Source organism: Zootoca vivipara, chromosome 6, assembly GCF_965207765.1.
Source record: "Zootoca vivipara chromosome 6, rZooViv2.hap1.1, whole genome shotgun sequence".
Lineage (NCBI taxonomy): Eukaryota > Metazoa > Chordata > Lepidosauria > Squamata > Lacertidae > Zootoca > Zootoca vivipara.
Window position 1 is genome coordinate 6511056 of NC_142589.1, and position 26072 is coordinate 6537127.

Genomic DNA, 26072 nt, shown 5'->3' on the forward strand with positions numbered 1-26072 from the left:
TCCTGCCATTCCAAACATATAGACTGCGCTGAGCCATGGAGGCTCTACAGAGCCCTTACAAAAGAGCAACCTGCAGGGACTGATGGGGGGGGAGAGAAGTTGGAAAGAGTGGTCGCGGCGCCCTTTGCACATGCTCTAGTCTATGGCTCCTGAAAAGCTAAAACTCGTCACCCTCCGCCAGCTGGCATCCAGCAGCCGCGCATGTTCCTCCACTGCCGCCGCCATCTTAGGAGAGGCGAAAATGGACAGGAAGGGGAAGAAAGGGCGGAAGCGCCGCCATCTTGGCGGCGGCGCGGGACGAGAGACGACGGTCGTGGGCGCCATCTTGAGAGAGGCACTGCAGGCGGAAAGGGCGGGAGAGCGACGGGCGGAAGTTGCCGTTTGGGCAGTTGTTGTTCGTTACAGTTATGCCCCCGCCTTTATTTCAATCCGAGGAGCTATTCCATCGTTCCCTCTCCCTCGTTTAACCGCCACAGCAACCCTGCGAGGTATGTCAGGCTGCGAGTGAGCTACTGCCCAAGGTCACCCTGTGAGTTGCATATGGCCGAGTGGGGATTTGAACTGTTGTCTCCCAAGATGTACTGCTGTTGTCAGTACTCTGGTATTTGGGCATTTAGGGGTTAATATACCCACCCACCCAAACAAGCAAAATATAGCAAGTCAATTTTATAACCCTTTGTGTGTAAGTTGACCAAAATTTAACCTCTCCATATTAGGCAAAACTGCAGAAATGTGTTCTTTATGGAGAATGCTGTGTTTTTGCCAGATGCCCTGCTTTCCTTTATGGGCCCTGTGCCAATTGTTAAGGATCCCCATTACCCCTTCGATTCAAATTCTTACATCTTAAGACAGCTTGTACATACTGTGCAATATGAGCTATTGAAACAATTGGGCTTGAAACTTAAACAACAAACCCCTTTCCAGGCCTTAAAATACAGAGTCCAATTTTAAAGCACATTTGGGGATTTGATCTCACAGGCTGTGTCTCCCTAGCTACAGCCTATTATCAACTTAACTGTTTGAGTTCTTGCACCAAATCCATTCAGAACTCGTACTTAAACCCAAAATGGCTTTTTCACCCAGCCTTCTATTTTTTTCAGCATGTAGCAAGAGTGCTATCTCACTTTTAACATCTCTTCCACTCTCTGAACTTTTGGTATTTAACAGTAAGAGTTAAGAGACTGATTCAAAAAAGGCATTTGCCTAAAGGTGCAGATGTTGGCAATGTCAAGTGATCCAAAAAGAGAGTTCTCCTTAGGGAATAGAAAGTAGCAGGTATTTCTGTTCTCAACAGATGCAAACATGACAGTTCACCGAAGGAGCATGTTTCTGGTGTCAACTGATTTTTTAAAAGCATTTGTCTGAAGGAGCAGATGTTTGCAAAGTGAACCAATCCAAAAAAAGGATGCTCTCCAAAGATGTTTGCAATGTCAACTGATCCAAAGAAGACAGTTCTCTGAAGGAGCAGAGGTTTGCGAAGTCAACTGCTCCAAAAAAGATGCTCTCTGAAGGAGCAGATGTCTGCAAAGACCCAACTGATCCAAAAAAAGACCGTTTTCTCAAGAAGCAAATGGAGTTCTTCCACAATGAGCTCAATAAGGAACAGTAGATCTGGCTGCGCTCCATGAACCAAAGATTTGTGATATCAACTGATCTAAAGAACAGTTCTACAAAAGAGCAGATGTTTCTGATACCAAGTGATGGAAAGAATACAGTTCTCTGAAGGGGCAGATATTTCTGATGTTAACAAATCCAAAAAAAGGACAGCTCTCCGAAGGAGATGGTTGCAATACTGATCCAAAAGAGACAGTTCTCTAAAGCAGCAGGGTATTTCTCATGTCATCTGATCCAAAAACCACATTTCTCTGGAGGTAGTTTTTGCAATGCCAACTGATAAAAAAGATAATTCTCTGAAGATGTTTCCATTGTCAACTTATGCAAATAAGAAGAGTTTTCACAAGGAGCAGATGTTTGCAATTGTCAATTGTTCCAAAATAGTTTCCCCAACCTTGCAACAAACCAGGGTGGCCTCCAGATGTTTCTTTGGGCTCCCTTCAGCCACCCACTGGCCCAAAATGGTCTCAGGGAGAAGATTATTGGGGGTCTTGTTGCAGTTCTGCAAACATCTGGTGAATTGTGTTTCTTCTACAAAAGTTGGCCGATTGCCATTTATGTTTTTCTCATTGATTTGGGATGGGGAACTGGGACCATCTATATATATAAAAATGGTGAAGGTGCATGTGTGTTATTCCCCCCTTTTCTCCCACAAGCACTTACCCGATCGAATAAGTTTTTGAGGGTGAGAGCCATTCAACAGTGGAACGGACAGCCTTGAACAGAGGTGGACTCTCTTTCACTGGAGGTTTTTTAGCAGAAGCTGGATGGCCACCTGTTAGGGATTATTTGGCTGTGATTCCTGCATTGCAGGGTGTTCCCTTCCAACTCTGTGATTCTGTTGTTTAGTTGTGTCCAACTGTTTGCGACCCCATGGACCAGAGCACGCCAGGCACTCCTGTCTTCCACTGCCTCCCGCAGTTTGGTCAAACTCATGTTGGAAGCTTTGAGAACACTGTCCAACCATCTCGTCCTCTGTCGTCACCTTCTCCCTGTGTGATTCTATATTTATTTATTTAATTTATATCCCAACCTTCCTCCCAAAGGAGCTTAGAACTGAACAAGGTCCAGCAGTTTTGGCTGAAACTTGTTAGGCCATATTTTGAATACAGTAAACAAAACTGTCAGTCTGGAAATTAGGATTCAGAAACCAAAGAATTCTGGAAGAGTTGATATAAATGCTGCTTTTTTCTTCCTCCAGAGGTATTTCAGTGAGCAGGCATAGAAGCCTTAACATTACTACTAGAAAAACAAGCAACACCTTTTTTTATCTTCTAGAAGTTGTTTCTTACTAAATTATAGTATTAAGACTATGACATAGTAAACTCATTTGGTATTCCTACACTAAAGCAGTGTAATTAGTAAAACAAAAGTCTTGTATTTATTTTGGGGTTTTGTTTCTTGATTTATATATTTTATAAATAATGTTAAGCTTAATCAAATTAAAGTTAAACAAGTGTTTATTACAATACTGGGAATAGCTCATATGAACAGACATAATTTTGCTGTGCACTTTGAACGGTATTTACAGACATGAAGAATTTTTAGGCAAAAGAAAAGAGTTAAGCCAAGGCAGACTTTTAGTAAGTCAAGTGCTGTAAAACTTTGCTGTCTACAGTAGGGGAAGAGGACTCATTTCCTAAGTTAACAATATTGGAAACACTGTGGACTCTTGAGTGCATATTGTCCTGTCTCTCCCCCCCCCCCAAAAAAAGAAACCCACGGAGAAAAGCCAAGTAGAGCATTTTGCTTTAAGATTTCTTGTATTCAATCCTTTCTACTTTCACGTCATCACCAATCAGCTGATAAACGTAAGTAACAACAGTGGAAGCTTGGATGTCCATCAGCACAAATGAAGGAATGATGTTGCTGTAGGAAAAAAAATGGTGAGTGTTATTTTAATGAGTGCATCTGAACTAAGCAACTCCTTTGAAAGCGAAAGTTACCAATCCTCTGCCCCTTTGTTTGAGAGAACGCCCCACTGAACTCACTGGGGGATTGTGACCCCATGGCCCTCCAGCTGTTTGTTAGATTCCTATCAGTGCCAACCAGCACTCCCAATGGTGAGGGATGATGTGTAGTTCAAGAACGTGGAGGGCCCACAGGTTTACGATCCCTGTACTAGATGACCTTAAGGGAATCCCACTAGCATCCTCAAATAACAACTTGACATATCAGCTGACATTTCTTCAGCATTGGTCAGGAAATATAATTCAGAAAACAGTTCTAATATCTCCTGCTTTATCCCCTAGCACAGGCACCCCCAAACTTTGGCCCTCCAGATATTTTTGACTACAATTCCCATCATCCCTGACCACTGGTCCTGTTAGCTAGGGATCATGGGAGTTGTAGGCCAAAACATCTGGAGGGCTGCAGTTTGGGGATGCCTGCTCTAGCACCAAACACCTCTTAAGTTGGATCAAGCAAAATACTAACCAACTTGGTACTCTTGCTGAAATACCAACAAACTGTATTTTAGTATTTTATTTATTGGTTAAGACTTTAAAAGTGATCAAAATTTTGGGAAAAGTTCAACTGCCCATAGTCCCTTATGTGCTTTGATATCAAAACAATATTCCAATCTGCAAAGAAATTCTAAGACTAGATTCAGGAATGTTTCCTGTACCCAAATCTAGAATAAATTTATGCAATAATCCAACTTGATAGCAAAGAACAAGCAGCCATGAGTACCTCAGTCAACTAACTGTAGTTAGCAATGACAAGCATATTGTGGTATATAGCAACTCACTTTTCCAAAGCACTATAGGCTCCTGTTGCTGATCCAGGGTTGATATAGAACTTATTTTCATGTTCGAATGCCTCAAATTTGTGTGTGTGCCCTGAAATTAGGATGTCCACGTCAAACTGCCTTTGAAGTAACGCCAGGCTGGCCATGTCACCCCATGGAATAACTTGATGGCCATGGATCAGTCCAATCTTAAACTGTCCGACAGTTACAACTTTCTGTTCAGGATAATTCAAGTTCTAGGATTAAAGCGACAGCACAAAAATCACATATGCACCAAGAGTCTGTTCCCCCTTTCTGTTTTATCAATTCCAAAGAAAAATGTCATTTTGTATTCTTAAGAATAACAGCATGGCAGCATGTTAATTGGTGGACTAAAGGGGTACTATTGTCAGACGCGCTAAGCAAAAATACACGCATCCCATTTACCCAAGACAATCCACATGATATCAAACAGACGTCAAGGTCAATAGTTCTGGAATTAAACTAAAAAAGAACAGCACAACACAAACAGAAAACTACCATCTTTCCCACCCAGCAGTTGAGTTACCTCATCAAAATCCCCTCTAACGACATGAACATCACCAGCCAAGGTCTTGAGGTAGTCATAGCTCTCCTTTGTACAGAGGTTTCCAGTGCAGAGAATGTGTTGAATTTTTCCAGGAACCAGCAGTTTCTTGAATTTAGCCGGCAGGCTGTTGCAGCGGTGCGGGATATGAAGGTCTCCCAACACTAAAACCAACTTATAAAGGAGTAAAAGGAAAGACAACACATTTAAATTTCCAGCAACATCACGAATTTCAGAGGTCCCAATCTTCTCCATGATTCCTTCACTTACTAAGTGATAATGTTTCCCTAAAACGAAGGCAGCCCCATTAAATTTCAGTGGGATAACCGCATCCTTATTGCACTTTGTAATTCCTTCCAAATCCTGTGACACTTGGATATTAAGACTGTTTTAAAATGTTTTTTGATTCCACTGCAGTTCAATCTGGCATGAAGCCCAAACACGGCAACCACAGTTTTTTCCTCCCTGAAAAGTGAGGACTTCACCCATTCAAGTAATTCCATTCTTATCTCAAGATAAAGGCACCAACTCCCCAATAAAATATCAGAGGGGTCTGGGCCCCACCCAAAGTTGATGGGTGCTGCCATTCAAATGGTTTGTGTGTGCCGTGTCTTGTGATCCATTATTCAGGGCAGGGCTCACCTGCCCCCCCCCCAATATTTTATTCAAGTTGGCACTCCGTCTCTCCGTCTCAAGATGACAGAGTCATCTCTCCCCCAGCATGCAAGCAGACAATTCTGTAGTAACACTTCCAGGCTCTGGGCTGTTGCTTTGGTGCAGTGACACCACACACAAGTCAGATGCAGGTAAATGGGGTGTGTCATAAGTAATACAGAGCACTGCACTGCCCCTGATGTTGGCAAAAGGAGCTGAGGACACTTAACCACAGCCACAAAATGCTTATCAGCTTAAGCTCACCAGCGCATCAAGCTCCAAACCCTGGCAATGAGAATGCCAACTTACTTTTGCCAAAGTATGCGCAGAACTCACATGTAGTGCTGGCCAAGCCTACAGGGTCTCATCCTCATACTGTGTTGCAGAGCACACCCCAAACTCCCCTGTTGCTGCAGTCAGCAGCGAAGAACTTGTCTGCCATTGTTGATCTTCTCACTTAGAAACAGCTGATAGGGTCCTCTAAACTGAGACAGTGGTTTACAAAGTCATCACAATGAAGCACCATGATGCAAGAGTTTGAGCACATCCCTAAACTGTAGTTGCAACATCATCTGCAGCTAGCAAGACATTGCTCTTGAATCTGTATAAATTTATGCATTCTATTAGCCACTAAGTGGGTTGTCACCTACCACCGCCAGCGTTAGCAACAGGCCAAGATGAACAAACTTACTCTGTGCCCAGCCTTATTTGGATGAAGAAGTTGATTGCAGACAGGGGGCGGGGAGCGGGGAATGGAAAAAAACAGGGTGAGACATGAACAATGTTAAATAAAAAGGATGCAACAGAAAAGGAAACATCTCAAGCCAAATTAATAGGCAAATCATCAACTAAATTTGAATGTTAGGAAAGGAAATGTTAAAAAAAATATGATTTATGCAACTGATTCCATAAAGCAGGGGTGGGAAATCTCATGCCACCACTCCTTCAATGGTTCTGCTTCATGTACTCTTTGTGTGCTTTCGCCTGGTTGAAATGTGTCCCTGAATTGTGAAGATGCCCCTTGTTTGCCAGAGTGGAGAATGGAGAGATGTGGGCAGGTGCAGAAACCTACATTTTCATGGCTGGAAAACAGCCTACAGTCATACCTCGGGTTACAGCTGCTTCAGGTTGCGTATTTTCGGGTTGCGCTTCACGCCGAACCCAGAAGTACCGAAATCATGCTTTGCGCATAAGCGCCAAATCGCGACCCACGTGTGCACAGACGCGGGTTGCGAACGCTGTGGGTTTGCGAACGTGCCTCCCACACAGATCACGTTTGCAACCCAAGTGTCCACTGTACTGTATATTAAGGTACGTCTACCCAAATTTGCCTCTTGCCCCACCCACCACTTGCAATGTGCCCACTGGACTGTGTTCCCCATGAAAGAATGTGACCCTCTGCCTGAAAAAGGTCCCCCTCCCTAACATTCATGGAAGGGTTTTCTTAGTCTTCCCTGAACAGATCCTAATCTCTTGCAGTCACCATGGAACCTGTGACCCTCCGTGCATTTGTTGGATTCCACCTCCCATCATCCCTGACCACTGGCCATGCTGGCTGGGACAGATGGGAGCTCGAGTTCAATCATAACTGGAATGCCACAAGTTATCCACCAAGGCCTTTTACATGCAGCACAATTCACCATGCAGATGTAGGAGTTCCAATATGCGACTCGGGAGTCCACTGCCCATATTGGCTTCCCCCATTCACTTCTGTGGAAGGGAGAGCTCTACATGGTTGGTGATGCGAGAAGGAGCTAACCCTTATATTGAACAAATACAGAGAAATGGGTGTCACAGCAGTATAAATTGGATATAGGATTTTTGGCATTAGCTCATGAATGACTCTCCATATACCCACTTCATTTTACTTTACAATGAGGAGTATGCTTTCTTAAGATTTTATTCACAAAATCCTCTTTCTTGCCATATTGCTATAGTAGATCCAGTTGGGTTTGAGGTTGATGCTATTTGATCAGTGATACAAAAGGGCTGTATCCTACTATGCTGCACATCAGGAAGGCTCAGAGCCTCCAGTAGTGTAAAGAGAGCCCTTCCCCTCAAATGCTTTGAGGCTCTGGCTTCTGGTCCCACTTCAGAAAAGCTCTTATGAGCAGGACTCTGTACTCTGCATCATGACAAATTTTGCAACCTGTACAAATTATGCAGAACTAAATGATTTCTTTTGAGTGATTTCAAATTTATTTACTGACGCATTACACCTTATCATAGCCAAAACTTACTGTTTTTACAGAATTTATTCTGGTTTTGCTATCTATGGGCAGGGTGAAAGAGTTGTGGAGGAAGCTGAAGTCCCTTTCCTAACTACTGAAAATCTTATTCAGCCAACCTTTTGGGTCACGGAGATTTCATCAGGCATCGCTCCAAGGTTTACAAGCATATGATTGCAGCCAGAGAGGCTAAAGTGAAAGCCAGTGCTCTCAATGAGTTGAAATTCCTACTCCCACCCCTCAAGAATCTTTGCAGACACAGAGACCTGCATCTGAGCACTATAGGAGCTGTCCAGCTCTGTTTACTTTCACAAGACGCTCCCATGGCTACTTCAATGCAATAAGGGGAGCGGGGGATCAAGCTGCTTGTCTGAACCAAGCAATTTCTACCAGGGATAAAATTCATTGCACCAGCAAGCACTGTCACTTATTCTCACCCTGCCTTCCCAACCCTGGTTTCTGACTATCCCCTTGTTTCATGTTATACTGACACACAGCACAAGATGGCTCAGTTTATGGATTCGTAATGCATCTAAGGGGGTTAGCCAAGCATAATTATGAGAGAAAAGTTATTGCCATAAACACCATGAATGTATGTGAGTATTGCAGGAAGGGAATAAAAAGTTGTTAATTTAAAGCAGGACAAAATCAGAAGAAACTCAGCAAATCTTCAGGGAAGCTTACTGCCTGCAAAATGTATTTGGAAATTGCCTTTGACAAGTAAACTCATTGAGATAATATCACAACACTTATCATTTTCTCAAACCATTTTGGATATATCACTGAGTTTCAGATGTATTTCTCTTGTATAAAATTCAGCCGTACTCCATGCGTAAGCAGAGTAAGCTCCACTGAAAACAATGAGACTTGTAATTTAGAAAGAAAACTTTGGGGGGGGGCTCCCACTTTTGCTCCACTAAAAAGTGCTACCACATTAATTGTGTTACATAAGCAAAACAAGAACTGCAGGGATAAAGAGAGAGGGTGACTGGGAGTGAAGTTATCCGGGCTGAGCGTTAATCCTTAGTTCTTCAGGATCTTCAGCAATCCTCATAACAGTAGCAGGGCAATGATCATGCCACAGGAAGAACGTTGTCCGTCTTTTGAGGACCGACAGACGCTTTGTTATTTAAGAACCCCCCCTAAAAAAACACCCCTGAACCCAACTTAAGGTCTGAAGGCACCACCCCGATGCCGATCAGCGCCCGGGGGGCGAGAGGCCAGCCTGGGAAACCTGGGCGTTCAACATGGGAGGAACCATTTAACGAAGTTAAATATACTCTGATGTTAAATAGCATCAAGCCAAATTCACCCCCGACCACGCTGGCTGCGGCTGGAGCCCTAGCCCGGCCGGCAAGGAGGAGGGCAGCCGTGAGCACAGCAACACCTCGAGGGGCGCCAGGCCGAGGCAGGAGGCCATGAAGACGGACAGCTCCGTTTCCCAGTCACCGAGGGAAGAGGAAGAGACAGGGCTGAGCGGAGGGGCTCCAGGAGCGGGGCCTCGTCGGCCTCTGCCCCGGCCTTCCTCGCCCTCCCAGCGAAACTCACCATCTTCGGGGGCTCTCCGTGCCGCTCCTGCAGCGCCTTCCTGCCTGCCTCCTGCCTTCCGCCGCTTCCGGTGTGCCAAGCCGGAAGTTAGGCCTACGGAAGCAGAGGCGGGACAATAAAAAAGCACACACGCAAAAAACAATCACAACAAAAGACCCAGGATGCGTCGTAGTCGGAATGAAAGCCGGAAGTGAGATGGCTGTCGCCCACCTCGTGACCTCTATGCCTTCCCCGTTTTTTCTGGCTCCGTCTTGTCTCAGAGTGGTTTTCCCGCCTTTTTTGTGGGCGGCTTGTGAGGCGCCGCTGCCGCTGCTGAGGGGAAAGAGGCTGGAAAGGCGCTTTTTCTCCCCTTTTTGCGGTCGCCGCCGCCGCCTCGTCATGAAGTGCGGCCTAGGAGCGGCGGGTGTTCGAGGTAGCGCCGCCCTGGATGGTGACAGAAATTGCGAACGTTAACAATAGTCATGATTTTGGGTCCCTCAGACTCTTATCCCGCGTGCCTCACGAGACGCCGCAGAAACAATGTCCATTAAATCCCACGCTGTTCTCCCACCTTCCCGCTTTTCTATCCTTTAGCTGCTTAAATGCGAAAAATAAAATATAAAAGTTTAGCCAGACTGGTCTGTTGGGAGTTCCCCCACCCCCGCCCTAAAATGTGTTTAGAGTTTCCAGCTGAGGCAATTATGAATAATACCGCTCCTGTCCAACATATTTAAAGTCCAACATATTTAAAACCGCACAAGGCAGGCAGAGAATAATAGGAGCATAAGCCAGAAGCCCTTTGAGGCACTTTTCATTTACGCAGTAGTTTGGTTTTGTAAATTTTTAGAGAGCCCCTCTTGTTTATAGAAAGTTAATTTCAAATACTGGATCAGTTATGGTGTTAAATATTTATTTTCTTAAAATTTGCAGAGTTGTATGCCTGCCATAGAGCTCCTGAGTAGAAAGAAGGGACCAAAATACAACCAGCTAGTCATTTGCCCTTACTACAGTATTTCTTTCCAATACAGTATATGCTCTTTTTTTTTTTGCATTGCCTATTGTGTGGCATTTATCGCTGGTGCTGAATTTTACTTGCACATATGTTCAGAACATAGGCAGAGGCCGCCATCTACTGTACTAGCATCAAGCCATTGGAGTTAAAATACCAGTACATATTTTATATACTGTCTTAAGTCTTTGGCCATTTTGGGACTCCCCTCCCTAGGAAGGTCACTTCTGTGATGCTAAAAGTGCTGCAAAAACAGCCAGATGCCAACAACTAACCAACACACAAACACATATACAGTGGTACCTCGGTTTATGAACACAATTGGTTCCGGAAGTCTGTTCATAAACTGAAGCGAACTTTCCCATTGAAAGTAATGGAAAGTGGATTAATCTGTTCCAGACGGTCCGCCGAGTACTTAAACTGAAGCGTTCATAAACTGAAGTGAACTTTCCCATTGAAAGTAATGGAAAGTGGATTAATCCGTTCCAGACGGGTCCGTGGAGTACTCAACCTGAAGCGTACTTAACCCAAAGCATAGGTGTAATTGGTTCCGGAAGTCTGTTCATAAACTGAAGCGTTCATAAACTGAAGCGAACTTTCCCATTGAAAGTAATGGAAAGTGAATTAATCCGTTCCAGATGGGTCCGCGGCGTTCATAAACCGAAAATTCATAAACCGAGGTGTTCGTAAACCGAGGTTCCACTGTACATAACATGCATATTCTGCCATGTTACTACATTTTGGATACATAGTATAACATTGCTATGTATCAGGTTGAGCCAAGAGTTAATTACACCAAAGCATTTGTAAGAGCGCCTTGAGCCATCTCAATTGAAGCTTTGAATGATAGGGTAGTTGTGGCGAGAAATTAAGTAAATAGACACGAATGGCCTCAGTTGTGTCGCAGGGACTAACAAATCAGTACAAATTATGAGATGGATGCCCTGCTGTAAAGTGGTAATTAAACTTCCATTTTGAATCAAAAAAATGGGGCTGCAGAGGAAGGTCCTGGAGCCTGTTTAAATATTGGATACAGGTGCTCACATCTTTCTGCTCCAAATTAAATGATCCAGGCTAAAAGCTACCTCCTATTCTTGAACTTGCAATCAAAATCCCAGCCTTTAATTATCGCCTCAATTGTTGACGCCAATATTTCAGTTTCCTGGCTTTGTAGAGTATGGTAGGGCAAGCTTATAAAGGATGCACATGCTGGGGATTAAAATTAAGAGGCTGAATGCCTTAATCAAGAGTTCTAATGGGAAAATGAGTGTTTCTCACTCATTCCGCTCCATAACAGCACCAGTTGGATCTTAATCTCTGTGTTTCTCCTTTTTGTTTGTTTCTGATTCAGGTGCTTTCTCTTAGTGACCCTGATTTATTTTGGGTTTCTTATATAGTTAATGATCTATTCAGAAGTAAGACCTGTTTTGCTCAAAGTAACCTATTCCCAGCAAGTCAGTATACCTACTTATGGTACCCAGTTGGGTTTCCTTCTGAACCAACACATATAAGATTGCATATTTAAATGTGACAACACTAATGCATTTTTCAAAATCTCCTCTACAGTATTTGGAAGGGCCATACATGCCATAGCACGTATCAGTGATGAATTTTGGTTTGATCCTACTGAAAAAGGAGTAAGTACACATTCAAAATTTAGAAAAATGAATATGGAATTAAACTTATTTATTTAATATATTTATATACCACTTAAGACAGTCTTACAAAATAGCTTACCAAATAGGAAATACAATGTTTATACAGTATATAACAACTTAAACAAATTAAACTGAGAAAATACAACACAATATGATACAATGGAATACAAGAATAAAATCTCTTCCCCCCCCCCCAAAAATAGCATATTTTGAAACACCTTTAGAGCCAGAGATGCTCCTGCCAAGGCACCCTAGGAATAGCAATAGCCAGGAGGAATTCCAGGAGGATTGCTATGTAGGGTACAAAGAAAAAAGATGGGTTTGAGTAGAGATTTGAAGTATGAGAAGCGGCATCACACTCCTGTTGTGTCAGTAAATTCCAGGTGTAAGCGGTAGCAAGGTTAAAAGTATGGTGTTTATTATCTACATACTGTATACAAATTGCATATGCATATACAAATAATGATAATAAATATTAAATATTATTTAATGGTGTTTAAAATTAATATTAAGTGCAAACTTACACATATCATATATATTTGCATAGCTACAGATGCAAAGGGTCCTCTTTAACATCAAATTCAGTATCTGCACAGTGTTTAGAAAATTTCAGATGCTTAAGAGAGTTTTTAATAACAATTAACACCTAATGCCCTAAATACTACCATAGGATAAATGTTTTGTTTGTTTGTGATTTCAAGCTGTGATTTCATGCTGATTTTGTCTATTCATAGCTTTCCCTCAGGTCAGTGAATTCTTCTCAGTCAGCCTATGCCTGTGTATTTTTTTCATCCATCTTTTTTCAGCACTATTCCTGTAGAAATATGCCTGAACTGGGTTTGAACAAAAATCACACACACCTTGCATACAAATTAGTAATAAAGGTAAGTCTCAGTGGATGAGAAAATCTATACTATTTTATACCACGAAACCACAGTTCTATTTGCTGTGTTGTGATGTGTTGGTGGGATTTGACAAATCACAACTTTCCACTAAAAATAGTTTTTGAACTACGTGTAGTTTTTCTTCCAGTAATAAATTGTTTCTATTGGAGCTGCTAGAATGTTTGAAAATGTATTTTTAGTTTCCCAACATTATTAGCACACAATATTAACAAACAGTGCTCTCCAAAACTTGCACGCCCATCTAGGTCTTCCTTATGTACTTCCTAATGAACTTTTATTTAATCCTGTTCCTTTAAATGATATTGGAAGAAAAGGAGGGAACATTAAAATTGAAAGATTATTCAGAGATAAAAGATTACATGACCAACTGGTTACAGTATTTTCAAATAAACCAAAGATTTCAAATTGATAAAAAAAAAAGGCTTTGAAAGAGAACCATCAAAATTGGAGGAGATATTATTGGTAAACAAAAATAAATATATAAAAAAATTATATCAAATAATATTAAAATGGAAAACGGAGGAAGAGATGACAAAAGAGTTTATGATCAAATGGTCCCAAGATTTGGGAAGACCAATTTCGGTACAAAAATGGGAAAATTTATGGAAACGGGACTTAAATTTCACAACGAATTATGATTTGAAAGAAAACGTCTTAAAGATGCAAAATAGATGGTATTTGACACCATTAAAAATGTCTAAAATATACCCAGGGGTCAGTAATTTATGCTGGAGATGCAAAAAGGAAGTTGGTTCATTTATCCACATGAGGTGGAACTGTAGTGTAATCAGGGTTTTTTGGGAAATGTTATATAAGGAGTTAAAGAAAATATTGAAATATTCCTTTAAGAAAAACCCGGAATTCTTTTTGTTGGGAAGGATGCCGGAAGATATCAGACCAAATGACAGAGGTTTAACTAGTTATGCCGTAGTTGTCGCCAGACTGTTAGTTGCGAAAAATTGGAAAACCCCAGAAATCCCTAATAAAGAAGAATGGCAAATTAAGTTATTCCATTATTATAATTTAGCAATTAGATATGAAGAAGTCAAAGGAACAAGTTTAGAAGAAGCAATCAGAATGTGGAAACCATTTAATATGTATATTAAAGACAAAATAGAAAAACCAAACCTTATCTCAGATAGATAACGATTCTATGTTGGAGAAACAAAAATACAATGGAGATTACTAATGTATATAAAAGGGACGAGCTTAGTACAGGACGTGAAGTAGGGGGGGGAATGAGGGAGGGAATTGTGGGAGGGAACGAGGGAAATCAAGATAATGTAACATCTGTATTCATATGTATCTGTTTTATTTATCTGTAAACAATTTTTTATTTCTGAAACCAATAAAATTTATTTTAAAATTAAAATAATAATAATAATAATAATAATAATAATAATAATAATGCTAGTAGCCAAACTTTTTACCATATATGTCACAGTGGCCGGAGTGGGCTACTTCAGAGTAACGACGCTACGCAGCTCTGCATTTTATTCTTTTATTGGTGCTGCGTATTTACAGTGCTGAAGTCATTGCTATTTACACGGAGTGATGTGGTCAGTCGGTTTCAGAACCTCCGAATGGCTTTTGGCGCGTCTTTCTCCAACACAAAAGCTTTGGCAGACCCATCCTCTTTCCCCTCCTCTTTCTGCGTAATTCCGGAGTTGGGGGGATGGGTCTCCCCCCCTTATTCGCCCCTTCCTGTCCCACCTGGGACCCTGGCTCCTCTACCTTGCCTGAGCCTCGGACACGACTTCCTGCTTCCCCACTGAAATCGGAACTCTCTCTGCTTTCCCCTGTGCTCGGGGATGGGCTTGAACTCAGGAGGGGAGGGACTTCGCGATATCCCCTGTCCCTCACAATATATAAGCTTGTTTTTTAAGGGCTGGTTTTGCTCTAATCTTTGCAATAATTCTTTCTTTTTAAAAAAATTCAGGCTGTCCTGCCTATATTTCGGTGCTTAAACACAGTGGAAAGGAACATAGAGAAATGCAACATCTATACAAACTTTAATGACTGCCATGTTGTTTTTCAGCTTTTCTGCAAACATGGTAGGTCAGTAGTTGGCACATTTTGTTTTATGTCTTATGGGCTGTAAGGCAGGTTTTAAAAACATCTAGGCCAGGATCCAAACAATAACACAACTTAGTTCTGTTTGCTGACAGACTTTGGACTTGCATTTCTTAGACCTGGAACTTTCCAAATCCACCTGATATCACCAGAATAAGTTTTCAGGTTCCAGCACAAATAAATTAATAAAGTAAATAATACAAATATGTGTACTCAAGTCCATCAAAGCTCATGCCAAAATAAATTAATTAGCAGCCTTAAAACATTTTAGCTGTAAAACGTTTTACTGCAACAGGCTAAAATGGCTGTACCTCTGGAAATACTGTATTTTTCCATGTGTAAGACTAGGTTTTTCCCCTTTAAAAAGTCCAAAATTTGGGGCCGTATTATACACGGATAGTTCTCTCCCCATTTTCTTAAATTGGAGTCCCCCAAAATAGGGGGCGTCTTATACGGGGGGTCTTATAGACAGGAAAATACAAGTATGTCTAATGAATCTTTTCCACATTGTAGAAAAAAATGATGTGCTTCTGTTATTGCATTAATAATTGTTGTTAAAGATACAGTATGTAACAAAATGGCCTAGTCAAAGTAATACTGTTTATTAACTCCAAAGAGTTAATATACATAAAAGGTACACATACCGTACCTTTTATTAAAAAGATGTTGAGCATTCAGTGCCCACCAGAGGGCGCTATTGGTTGGCATCCAGTAGAAGAGTGCGCCTTCAAGGGTGAAGTAAAAACTGTTGGAGATTTACAGTGTTAATATGCAGGCTTGCTCATTTCCATCCTTATCCTCTCTCCTCAGGTGTTGTGAAAACTCATAACTTGGCTTTTCAAGAATGTGAACCTTTGCAAGCTGTGTTTGCAAAGCATTTGTGCCCCAATGCAATGAAGATTCAATCAAGGTAATAGATTTAACATATTAACAGCACACCTAATTTTAAAATATATTACTAGTGAGGAGTGCCTGGTGCTAACAAAGTACTTTTTAAAGCTAAATGGTGTTGTGATTTTCAAAATAGATGGTGCAGTTTGTGAATTTGGACCAGTCACACCAAAATTCAGACAAAGTCAATCCAAGTCATGTTTTGGTCTACCATCTTGATTCAAAATAGCAGCTAGCATCCAAACACTGACAAAGAGTGCCAGTCAGAAACCCTCATGTCACATTAGGTGATGACATCTCAAGAGTTGACTCATGTTCATAGAGAATGAGCAAACAGACAGACACAAACCACTTCCCCACAATATATATATTTTATTTATATCTTGCCTTTCTCCCAGTGCAGGACCCAAGGCAGCTCAAAGCATACAATAAAACTGATACAACTAAAATTCTCTCTCTCTCTCTCTCTCTCTCTCTCTCTCTCTCTCTCTCTCTCTCTCTCTCTCTTTATATATATATATATATATATATATATATATATATATATATATATATACTGTATATATAATACATAAGTAACCCCAGTGCTTTTTTCAGGAGGTACTCAAGGGCTATGCAGTTTCAGCACTCTGTTTTTGTTGTTCTTAAGTATGGCACTTCTTATAGAAAAAAGCACTGATTAATTCTCTTTTTAAAAAGTGCTAGAAGCACTTAAAACTACTGTATTTAAAAGCACCCATACACAAAAAGTACAACACCCAACCACAGAACATAATAGTCAGTCAGTGGTCAAAGGCCTGCGTTTGCCTGTAGCCTAAGGGAGACTGACAGGGCCAGCCTAGCCTCCTGTGAAAGGGAGTTTCCTAATAATAATAATAATAATAATAATAATAATAATAATAATAAAGGTAAAGGGACCCCTGACCATTAGGTCCAGTCGTGACCGACTCTGGGGTTGCGCGCTCATCTCACATTATTGGCCAAGGGAGCCGGCGTATAGCTTCCAGGTCATGTGGCCAGCATGACAAAGCCGCTTCTGGCAAATCAGAGCAGCACATGGAAACGCCGTTTACCTTCCCGCTGTAGCGGTTCGTGCTTTCAAACTGCTAGGCTGGGAGGATCTGGGACCGAGCAACGGGAGCTCACCCCGTCACAGGGATTCGAACTGCCGACCTTCTGATCGGCAAGCCCTAGGCTCAGTGGTTTAACCCACATATATTATTATTATTATTATTATTATTATTATTATTATTATTATTATTATTATTTATACCCCGCCCATCTGGGTGGGTTTCCCCAGCCACTCTGTGCGGCTTCCAACAGAAAAATAAAATAAAATAATTAAACATTAAAAGCCTCCCTAAACAGGGCTGCCTTCAGATGTCTTCTAAAAATCTGTTAGTTGTTTTTCTCTTTGACATCTGATGGGAGGGCGTTCCCCAGGGCGGGCGCCACTACCGAGAAGGCCCTCTGCCTGGCTCCCTGCAACTTGGCTTCTCGCAACTACCAGAAGGCCCTCGGTACTGGACCTCAGTGTCCGGGCAAAACGATGGGGGTGGAGACGCTCCTTCAGGTATAGATAGATATAAATAAAAAGACAAACAAGATATGGAGGCCCTCAGATTCTCCATTCCTGCCTTAGACACTATTGTGATTTCCCAATCTCAAGAGAACAGATTGAACAAGGAAATAAATTAGCAAAAATTAGATAAAAGGAATAGCAATATGATATGGATTAAGTGAGACTGAGCTGCCAATTTTGTTACTCATGAATAGCATAGAGAACTGTTTGTAATATGAAACACTATTACCCTTTTAAACTTCTCAGGCAGCTGTCTGATATACTGATTCATTTTCCAACCTGTCAAGATGAAGTAACTGTAGCTGTAACTCCAGTAAAAGTTTGTTTCAAGACTTACACTGACGAGGAAATGGGTAAGAATTGAACTTTCATTGTATGGTTAAGAAATAAGTCAATAAAGTGATAATTAAGAATGTTCAGACTACAATAATGTTTTATCAGGAAAAGTGTATTGTACATTATATGACCTAAAATTATTATTTAGCAGTCATGGCAAAGAAATATGTTGGTATTTTTTAATGCAACCATCAGAATTTTATAACATGCCAGAATAACAGAAGGGTAACTTTAAAAAAACCTGGTAAGGATATGTGAAGTTGTGATGGCATTCCGTGTTCCTGTTTATTTATAAACAATAAATAAGAAATAAGTAAGTACTAGAAGTCAATTAATGCCAGAAATTGATAGAATATATCAACATTCCCCGCATTAGGCTGTTTCAGCTAAGTTACTGGTATAACCTATCATTTCTGCTCACATATACTAAAAATGGAGTCCATTTTGAAATATCTGCCTGTCTGGCATAAATGTATTATCTATCTGGGGTTTGTCAACCTTTTTAGATCCATAGGCACATTTGGAGCAAATGCCATGATTGCTATCCCCTCTGGCTATTTCTCAATCCCCACTCCCCCCACCCCCACCCCCCACAGAAAGAAAGTGCACCAGTGTACACACTTTGCTTTTTCAAAGGATTTGGGTAAATACTGGAAGTACGGTAGAATTAATTTGAGCTTTAAAAATATCTGAAAGAGGTAATGAGAAAGAGCTCAAGCAGGAAGTTGGAAGAGAGACTTTCTATGTACTTTTAAAGGGAGAAAAAGGTAACCCTCCTCCTCACCCTCCGATAGTTTCCTCAGTCTATCTGCAATTGGATTTTTTTGTGGGCAGAGGCTTGTTTGTGGGAGCCATTTCTCCCATGGTTCACAGCCTCTGCCACCAAAAACATGTGGTGCCGCAGGTGAACAGGGTGGCTACTCTGGAAATCATTGTTACAATCAGTGCCACCTGCTTGAAGACAAGAAAAATGTGAGCACAGCATTGGATCAGAATGAATATTCACTATAAATGACCAATGTTCAATTTTCAAAGGCTTGGATACATTTCTTATGGTTGGGGCTCCATTGTTTTTAATTTCTGCCATTGTCATGGTTTTGTACAGATTTTGCAAAGGCAATGCACACTGAGATACATATCAATCCAGAGGAATTTGAATACTTTCAGGTTGGAGTAGACACTGAAGTCACATTTTGCCTTAAAGAGCTAAGGGTAATATTGCTAATTATATTTCCTTTAATGTATCTCAGTATTACACAGTTATGCTCTTCCATGGGCACCTGATTCAAAGTCTTGTTTAGGTGGTTTGCTGAAGGGCATTGGGGTGGCGAAATAATGGGGAAATTACTGTCAAACACTGGCCTCTCTAAGCACGGTAGGCATAACAGTCCTTCTGGATCAGATCAATTCCTTGTAATCTAACATCATATTGCTGTCATTGGTCAGCTGGAAGCCTCCAAGTTGCCCATGGTCAAGTAATAACATAATAGCTAGTTGTCCTATATGTAATAGATTGTAACACAAATGTAAAACAAGAATCTAATGCTCCCATAGTGTGTCATATTTGAGCTAATTGACATCTTTCACTTGCATTTAGGGACTACTGACTTTTGCAGAAGCCATCACTGCTCCAGTCTCTATTCATCTTGATGTTTCTGGAAAGTAGGTTGATGGGTTCTTTGGTATATAGCATTTTAGTATCAGCTTTCCTTAGAACTTCCATAATCACTACTCTTGTAATTCAGATTGCTTAAACTTGTTAAACTAGCAGTGAACATGCATTTCACACATAAATGCACAACCTATTTTATATTGAAGTTATGGAATATAAATTGTGCTCATCATATGACAACATAAACATGTCCCAGAATCTAACACACGACTTAGAGTGCTTAAGCTCATGGGTGTGTTGTTGTTTTTTTGGGGGGGATATTACTTTTAATAACTCTTTTTAAAAGCAGAGGACAATATAAGTAGCCGCCTCACTTTTCTGTATAGATGTATGATAAATGATACACAACCTATTCTTTTATGTGTCTGTAGCTCTCAGTTCAACTTTATTCTTACATATACAGGCCAGTTGTTTTCAGCATTGAGGATATGCTCATAGAAGCCAGTTTTGTTTTGGCTACCTTAGCAGAAACTGAAGGCCGGACACTGTCTCATGAATCGCCTTTGCTTTCGCAATGCCAGAAAAGGTAATTGATTTTGAAATAACTTAATACTTGCAAAATGCTAGACTTCAAGACCAAACTACACTTGATGTTACATTAGTCTTTGGTAGAAGGTAAAAAAAATAAAAATCTGTCACAGGGGATGCGTTGCGACTACTCTAGAGTAACGACTCTCCAGACCTTTGCCTTTTCATGCTTTTATTAAGTGCAGGTTATTTACAGTGCTAGAGCTATACAGGACACATGCTCTAAGTCGGACCCAGAACCCTGGAATGGCGCGTTTCGCGTCTTCTTCCAACATAAGAGTCTGGGCACCCCAAATCTCTTCCCTCGCTTCCTCCTGCGTAATTCCGGAACCGGAGAGAAAAAGGGTCTCCTTTCCATGTTTTCCTTCTCCCCTTCTTCCCCCCCTCTCTCTTCCTCTCCCTCGTGCAGCAGAGGCTCTGCTATCCTGCCAGAGCCCCGTCTCCTCTCTCCTCCTTCCTCACTGGACTCTTCCCCCTCCCCGCTGGCGCCGCTGCTGGTGGAGGAACAGCTCCTCAGGATGGGGGGGGCTCTCTGTACTCTTTCCCCCTCACAAAATCATTTCCATCAATTGGAGGGACTGATAACCCACAGAATCAGTGTAGGTGTGGAGGAGGAATTCCTCCTCTGCTGTGATCCTGAGGAAAATCCCAATTCTAAAGCTGGCAGTTGCATTGTGGTGGGAGGGGAATTCCCCTTCGGCACCAATGGCGTGTGCCCCCCCCCCCAAGCAAATACTAGCTATAGTTGAGGGATTATTCTCAGCCTACTGGTAAGTAGAAATAGTTGAACTCTCCACTGCACCTTCTCTAATTGCTTGGTTATCAGCTCCTCCAACTGATGCAAAGCATATTCTTTAAAATAAATTCTGCTGGTTATGATGCAAAGAGGCATGAAAAGTCATGAGTCGTTTGGGCTTTAGATGAAGCCAGGTGAGGTCTATTTAAATTCAGGAGAGGATACATATTGTGCTTTTGCATTTGCTCACAGTTAAGATTTGCTGAGCCATGGAAACTGGGTGCTACCACGGTAGTTAGGGGAAATTTTGGAACCATTTCAAGTTTGAAGGACATAATTATTTTAGAGGAAAAGGTTTTTTTCTGTTAATTTCTGTTGTTGGTCACAAGTTTTACACCAGTTGGTATAGTACTGTCATGCAGTGGATGCTGTTTTTATTATTGCTATTATGTGGCGGTATTTAATGCTAATATAACATTGTAAATCATTGTAAAATAAACTATCAAAATGAATTATCTGGCTTGTCATAATATGTATTGATATGACCTAGTGTTTGCCGGTTACTGTAATGATGTGCTGATGTGCATATTTGTTGTGTTGTAAGCTGCTTTGGGCATATTTATATGAAGCAGCTTACAAGTTGAAATAAATAATACACTAATTGCCCTTGTCAGTTGTCAAGGCAACATTCATAGGCTATTGTACATTTCTCAGGTTTTGTTCACATGCCAAACAGAATCCCAAATCCTGAGGGGGGCGAACTTGAAATCCTTCATGATAAAATTAAGTCTAAGGGGGGGGAAAGTACTTGGGCACCCATTCCTATGCGCTAATGTACACAACATATATGTATTTAAGAACATAAGAAACTGCCTTCTAGTGAGTCAGCCCACTGGTTCATCTGGCTCTGTATTTATCTATAATAATTGACAGGGTTATCCAATCTCAGACTGTGATGTTTCCCAACCCCTACCCATAGACTCCATAGACTGAATTTAGGAACTTCTATCTTCTGTCATTGAGCCACAGCCCTAACTCCCAAAAAACTAGTTACAGGTAGGCAGCCGTGTTGGTCTGACGTAGTCGAAACAAAAAATGAAAAAAATTCATTCCAGTAGCACCTTAGAGACCAATGACACCTTAGAGACCAATGACAAACTTAGTTGGTCTCTAAGGTGCTACTGGAAGGATTTTTTTGTTTGTTCCCAAAAAACTCTTTCCATGTCACTCAATGCTGTCCTCAAATGGGTTGTTTCTGTGTCCTCTTTCAAATGAGGTTAGCATTATCACCTGATAATTTAGTAATTGTTAACTGTTCAGTGGGTGTACAAGAGAACCTGACTTACAAGCTTTGGCAACACCCCATAGAGTGGGAGCCTGGAACCCATGGCCCTGCAGATGTTGCTGGACTTCCAATTCCCCCCAGCTTTCATGGCTAATAATCAGTGTTGTTGGGAGCTGGTCCAGCAACTCCTGGAGGGTCACAGCTTTTCCACCCCTGCCATAGAGCTTAGATTGGAGTGGGAAAAGTTGGTAGGCATAGCCATGCCCAAAAACTTTATTTCAATTCTATTTATAATTATCCTTGCTGTCCCTGTAGTAAGCTGCTCTAAAGCAAATTAACTAGGACTGATTGTGACACATGTAGGAAAGTGGGCAAAAAGTTACCACAGATACTTAGCTTTGCAAACAGAGTATCATTAGCTCTATGCCAGAAGCTGCTTATTTTCCAAAGCTCCCAGCCTCTTCATTGCCATTGGTGCTTTTCCCTCATATTTGACATAAGGAACCATACCTGTGACCATCTTGTGGCTTGTTCTCTCACATGGTCACGAGCAAATACCTGCTTCCTTCCTTAAGACAAAATGACGCTGGATTGTAAATAATCTATCCCCTCCCTTGAAAGTGAGGATACATCTATCAAATCATACCAGCCTCCTGCCCCAGAGAAGGGTACATATCCTCACATTAAGGATATCCTCCACTGCTGCAAAAAATAGGCAGCAGTGGAAGAGGCCTGACAAGAACAGTACGAGATCCACCTTTACAAAGGTCCTAGTCACAAATGCTGCATAGAGTAGCTGTGCAGTAAGAGTTTTGCTGGAATGGAAAGGCACATAACACTTTCAGTTATGTGGCATTTTAGGAACCCTGCACTAAAGAGAAGCAATAAAGACCCCATAATCTCCAGCAGAAACACTAGCAAGACAGAAGTAGCCACAGCTACATCAAATGGCTTCACCATTACGGAGGAAGCAGCAGTGCCACCTGATCCAGATTATAAGGTAAAAGTTGAAGATATATAGAAATGGTTTGTAAATTGTAAAAGTGAAGTTAGCTTGACACTCCAAAAAAAGCAAACATTTCTGTTGGGATTAAATTGGTAATTTGATTCAGAAGTGTTCCGCCATATGCAAAAGTATTTATTCCATTACTAGCAGGGAGTGCCTACTGCTGCCTGGGAATTTTTAGAACCCCAAAATATTGTGATTTTTAAATGGCTAGTGTAATTTGTGTTTTCACTCCAAAAATCAGGTGAGGTCATGTTTTGGTCCATCATCTTGATTCAAAATGGTGTCCAGCATTTAAATGTCAACAAAGACTGCTGCCCCCACATGGGATAGAGTTGTGCTGAATTTGGCAATTATATTTTGAGAAGTGACCAGATCTATGCTCCAAAATGGGGTAAGTCTCACCGTGACATTTTGGTCCGCCATCATGAATCAAGTGGCACCCAGATTCCAGCATGAGACAGCTGCCCCCAGTTCAGGAACCCTGGTGCAGAGTTTGGCAATATCTCAAGAGCTGCCAAGCCTATAGAAAACTAGACAGATGCACTTTGCAAAATATGCAGGATATGTAGGCTCAACAGCTGAATAGTAGAGGGCCCATTGAAACAGTATTTTGTCCTTCCCAAGAGCAACTGTAGTTTATAATGGAAGATTATCTATTCCATAAGCCTTAAGTTGCTTAACTTTTTTGTTTACATTGAGGAAAAATAACTTAGGCCTACTTGGGAATTCATCAGACCCTTCCTACACCCAGCCATTTTGGTAGCAGAGAAAAGTGGGATTGAAAAGTGTACTTTTAGATATTTCATGGATGCAGTAGGAGTCAACTGTTCCTTCAAACAGACCCCAACCATATATGTACATATATGTTCCATCAGTTTTTAAAGGCAGCATAGCATGTTGGTATGAGGGGCTGCCTGTCAAAGGAAGAGTAAAAGGATGCCCAGACACATGGAACTTCTTGTAGCTTTTTGGATCTTGGTCAAAAGTTGTATACATTAATGCTAAAATGAACATGACAGAAGAGCAACCAAATATGGTTGTTCTCTAGAGTGCAGGCTGATAAACTGAGACTGAGTGAGAGAGCTGGATCTCCCCCCCCCAAAAAAAACCACCCTTATTTATTTCAGTGGATATTACAGTGGTACCTCTGGTTAAGAACTTAATTCATTCTGGAGGTCCGTTATTAATCTGAAACTGTTCTTAACCTGACGCACCACTTTAGCTAATGGGGCCTCCTGCTGCCGCCGCACCGCCAAAGCATGATTTCTGTTCTCATCCTGAAGCAAAGTTCTTAACCCGAGGTACTATTTCTGGGTTAGCGGAGTCTGTAACCTGAACCGTCTGTAATCTGAAGCATCTGTAACCCGAGGTACCACTGTATTTCCAGTTGTGGAATCGCACCAGAAGAAAAATGGGAGGAGAGAAGTCTATAATTTTAAGCATTTTAACCCCACTATTCCAAGAAGGACTTACATAATGAAAAGACAATTCATAAAGGCACCAACATAAAGGCAACATAAAGGGAAAAAGGGATGTGGATGGAAGAGAAAAATAAGCAAATGCAGACACTAGTTCATTAAGTTACATAGTTCTTGTAATAACCAACTTGAATGGAAACAGTTTACTGTACAGAAGTGTCTCCCTCCCATACAGCTGGATGGAATGAGTAAGTTATATAGAAAGAACTTAAGGCATATTAAGGGTTTAACTTGTTTCCAGCTCCTGCTGTACATTAAAGACATGCCACTCTTCCCACTTTAAGAGATTCAGCTGCAAATAGTTTTAATACCTAGCTCTGTTGCCATCACATCTCGTTTGGCCCCAATATATATGTGCAGTATATATGATGCATTGCAGTTAACTTCCTTTATTGCCTTTTCTAGTTCCATTCCCTATTCTTTGGGGCGGTTTCATCCAAGGAACAAGATTTAACTCATGTATTCGACAGTTTGGCAACAGCAAGCGACACAGAAGATTTTGGCAATGAACAACTCTCCCCAACTTTTTAGTAGTGACAAAGTATCAATCTGCCAACTCTGATGGTCGCCAAGAAATGTGTATGTTCAGCATTCAGGCAAGCTGAGCTTCTGCTCATTTTAGGTGTTTTTGTGTACTCTGTTGTAGTCCACTGTTTTATAATGTAGGCAATGGCAGCTTTGCATGGGGGGTTACGCTCCTGACCCCCACACGTGTCGGTGGAGTGCATGTAAGCCCACTCCACCCCCATTCCCCTTTTCTAGCCAATTCTGGGTTGTGGCAATGTACGTTCGCATGGTCATGCATGCACTGAACACACTTAAAATGGTCATTGCCTGTATTTTAAAAAACAACAACTAGAAGCCTTTGGATTTTTCTTCAAGTTGTCACAACTATAATTTTATGAGATTTACTTCTCAGTTAAGCAAAGCATGAGTGAACCAAAGCCAGTTAATACATACACATATTGCATTAATGTTCGTGTTTGATTGCATTATGACACAGGAGAACTTAAGACAAAAGACTGGATGCAAAAGTGCATACATCCAGTTTCATTCTCCTGCTCCTTCTAAACTAAATTGTGAAAGATTAACTAGTATTAAACTGGTTTTAGCGCAAGTCTATTAGAAAAACATCTCAGTAGTGTTGAAATGTCCATAGTATATTATGCCAGTAAATTTGAAAGAAGCCTCCCTCATTTTATAAGCATGTGTTGTGTCACAGTAATACTCCTTTTAGAGCAGTGAAGTCAGAATGCATTTGGCCATTTCAGCCCTGGTAACAGGCAGTTACCCACAGCAACCTAACAAAGAGCAACTAGTCACACCACTCCATAGTCTGCTTTTCTTTAAGACCCACTTTTTTCAACTCCCACAGTGAAGGACAATGTGAACTGAACTGCTGTTGAAATTTCACTGTACTGAAAAACAGTCCAACTAGTTCAAGTAGCAAATTCAGGTCATTTCTCTAGCATATTTGTTTACTACATGCCCCAAACCCTCAAACTGTTTTTGCTTTTTGCAGTAAAAATATTTGGTTCTTTGCCTTCTTAATCATATTCCCCATTATGTAAGG

General features: G+C 41.2%; 2 protein-coding genes and 1 long non-coding RNA gene across 4 annotated transcripts; 2 read left to right on the forward strand and 1 right to left on the reverse strand.

The window, feature by feature from the left end:
* The first annotated feature begins 283 nt into the window (after positions 1-283).
* LOC148685235 (uncharacterized) lies at positions 284-1963 on the forward strand. 2 transcript variants are annotated; one of them, XR_015950299.1, is made up of 2 exons: positions 284-488; positions 1295-1963. It is a non-coding gene; the product is annotated as an uncharacterized LOC148685235 (long non-coding RNA). The 2 variants fall into 2 exon arrangements; XR_015950300.1 differs by having other exon boundaries at positions 332-488; positions 1101-1963.
* Positions 1964-3056: 1093 nt separating this feature from the next.
* On the reverse strand, positions 3057-6488 carry VPS29 (VPS29 retromer complex component). Its single transcript, XM_035120296.3, is given in 5 exon segments — positions 3057-3483; positions 4364-4599; positions 4911-5102; positions 6274-6291; positions 6293-6488. Coding segments are annotated over 5 exon segments (699 nt in total). The 5' UTR covers positions 6428-6488; the 3' UTR covers positions 3057-3365.
* A 6325-nt stretch (positions 6489-12813) lies between these two features.
* On the forward strand, positions 12814-25562 carry RAD9B (RAD9 checkpoint clamp component B). The gene is made up of 9 exons (XM_088670890.1): positions 12814-12888; positions 14849-14963; positions 15793-15892; positions 17702-17808; positions 18897-19003; positions 19389-19453; positions 19867-19989; positions 22874-23012; positions 24905-25562. The coding sequence occupies exons 1-9, from the start codon at positions 12829-12831 to the stop codon at positions 25028-25030; spliced, it is 942 nt and encodes a 313-aa protein (XP_088527016.1). The 5' UTR covers positions 12814-12828; the 3' UTR covers positions 25031-25562.
* The last annotated feature ends 510 nt before the right edge of the window (positions 25563-26072 follow it).

Bases quoted from the DNA above. Each gene is read 5' to 3' on its own strand.
- RAD9B (XM_088670890.1), top strand. From the start codon at position 12,829: ATGCCTGAACTGGGTTTGAACAAAAATCACACACACCTTGCATACAAA. The intron at 17,809-18,896 runs GTAAGAATTGAA...GGTTTTGTACAG, and splicing joins TTACACTGACGAGGAAATGG to ATTTTGCAAAGGCAATGCAC. The intron at 19,004-19,388 runs GTAATATTGCTA...ACTTGCATTTAG, and splicing joins TTTGCCTTAAAGAGCTAAGG to GGACTACTGACTTTTGCAGA.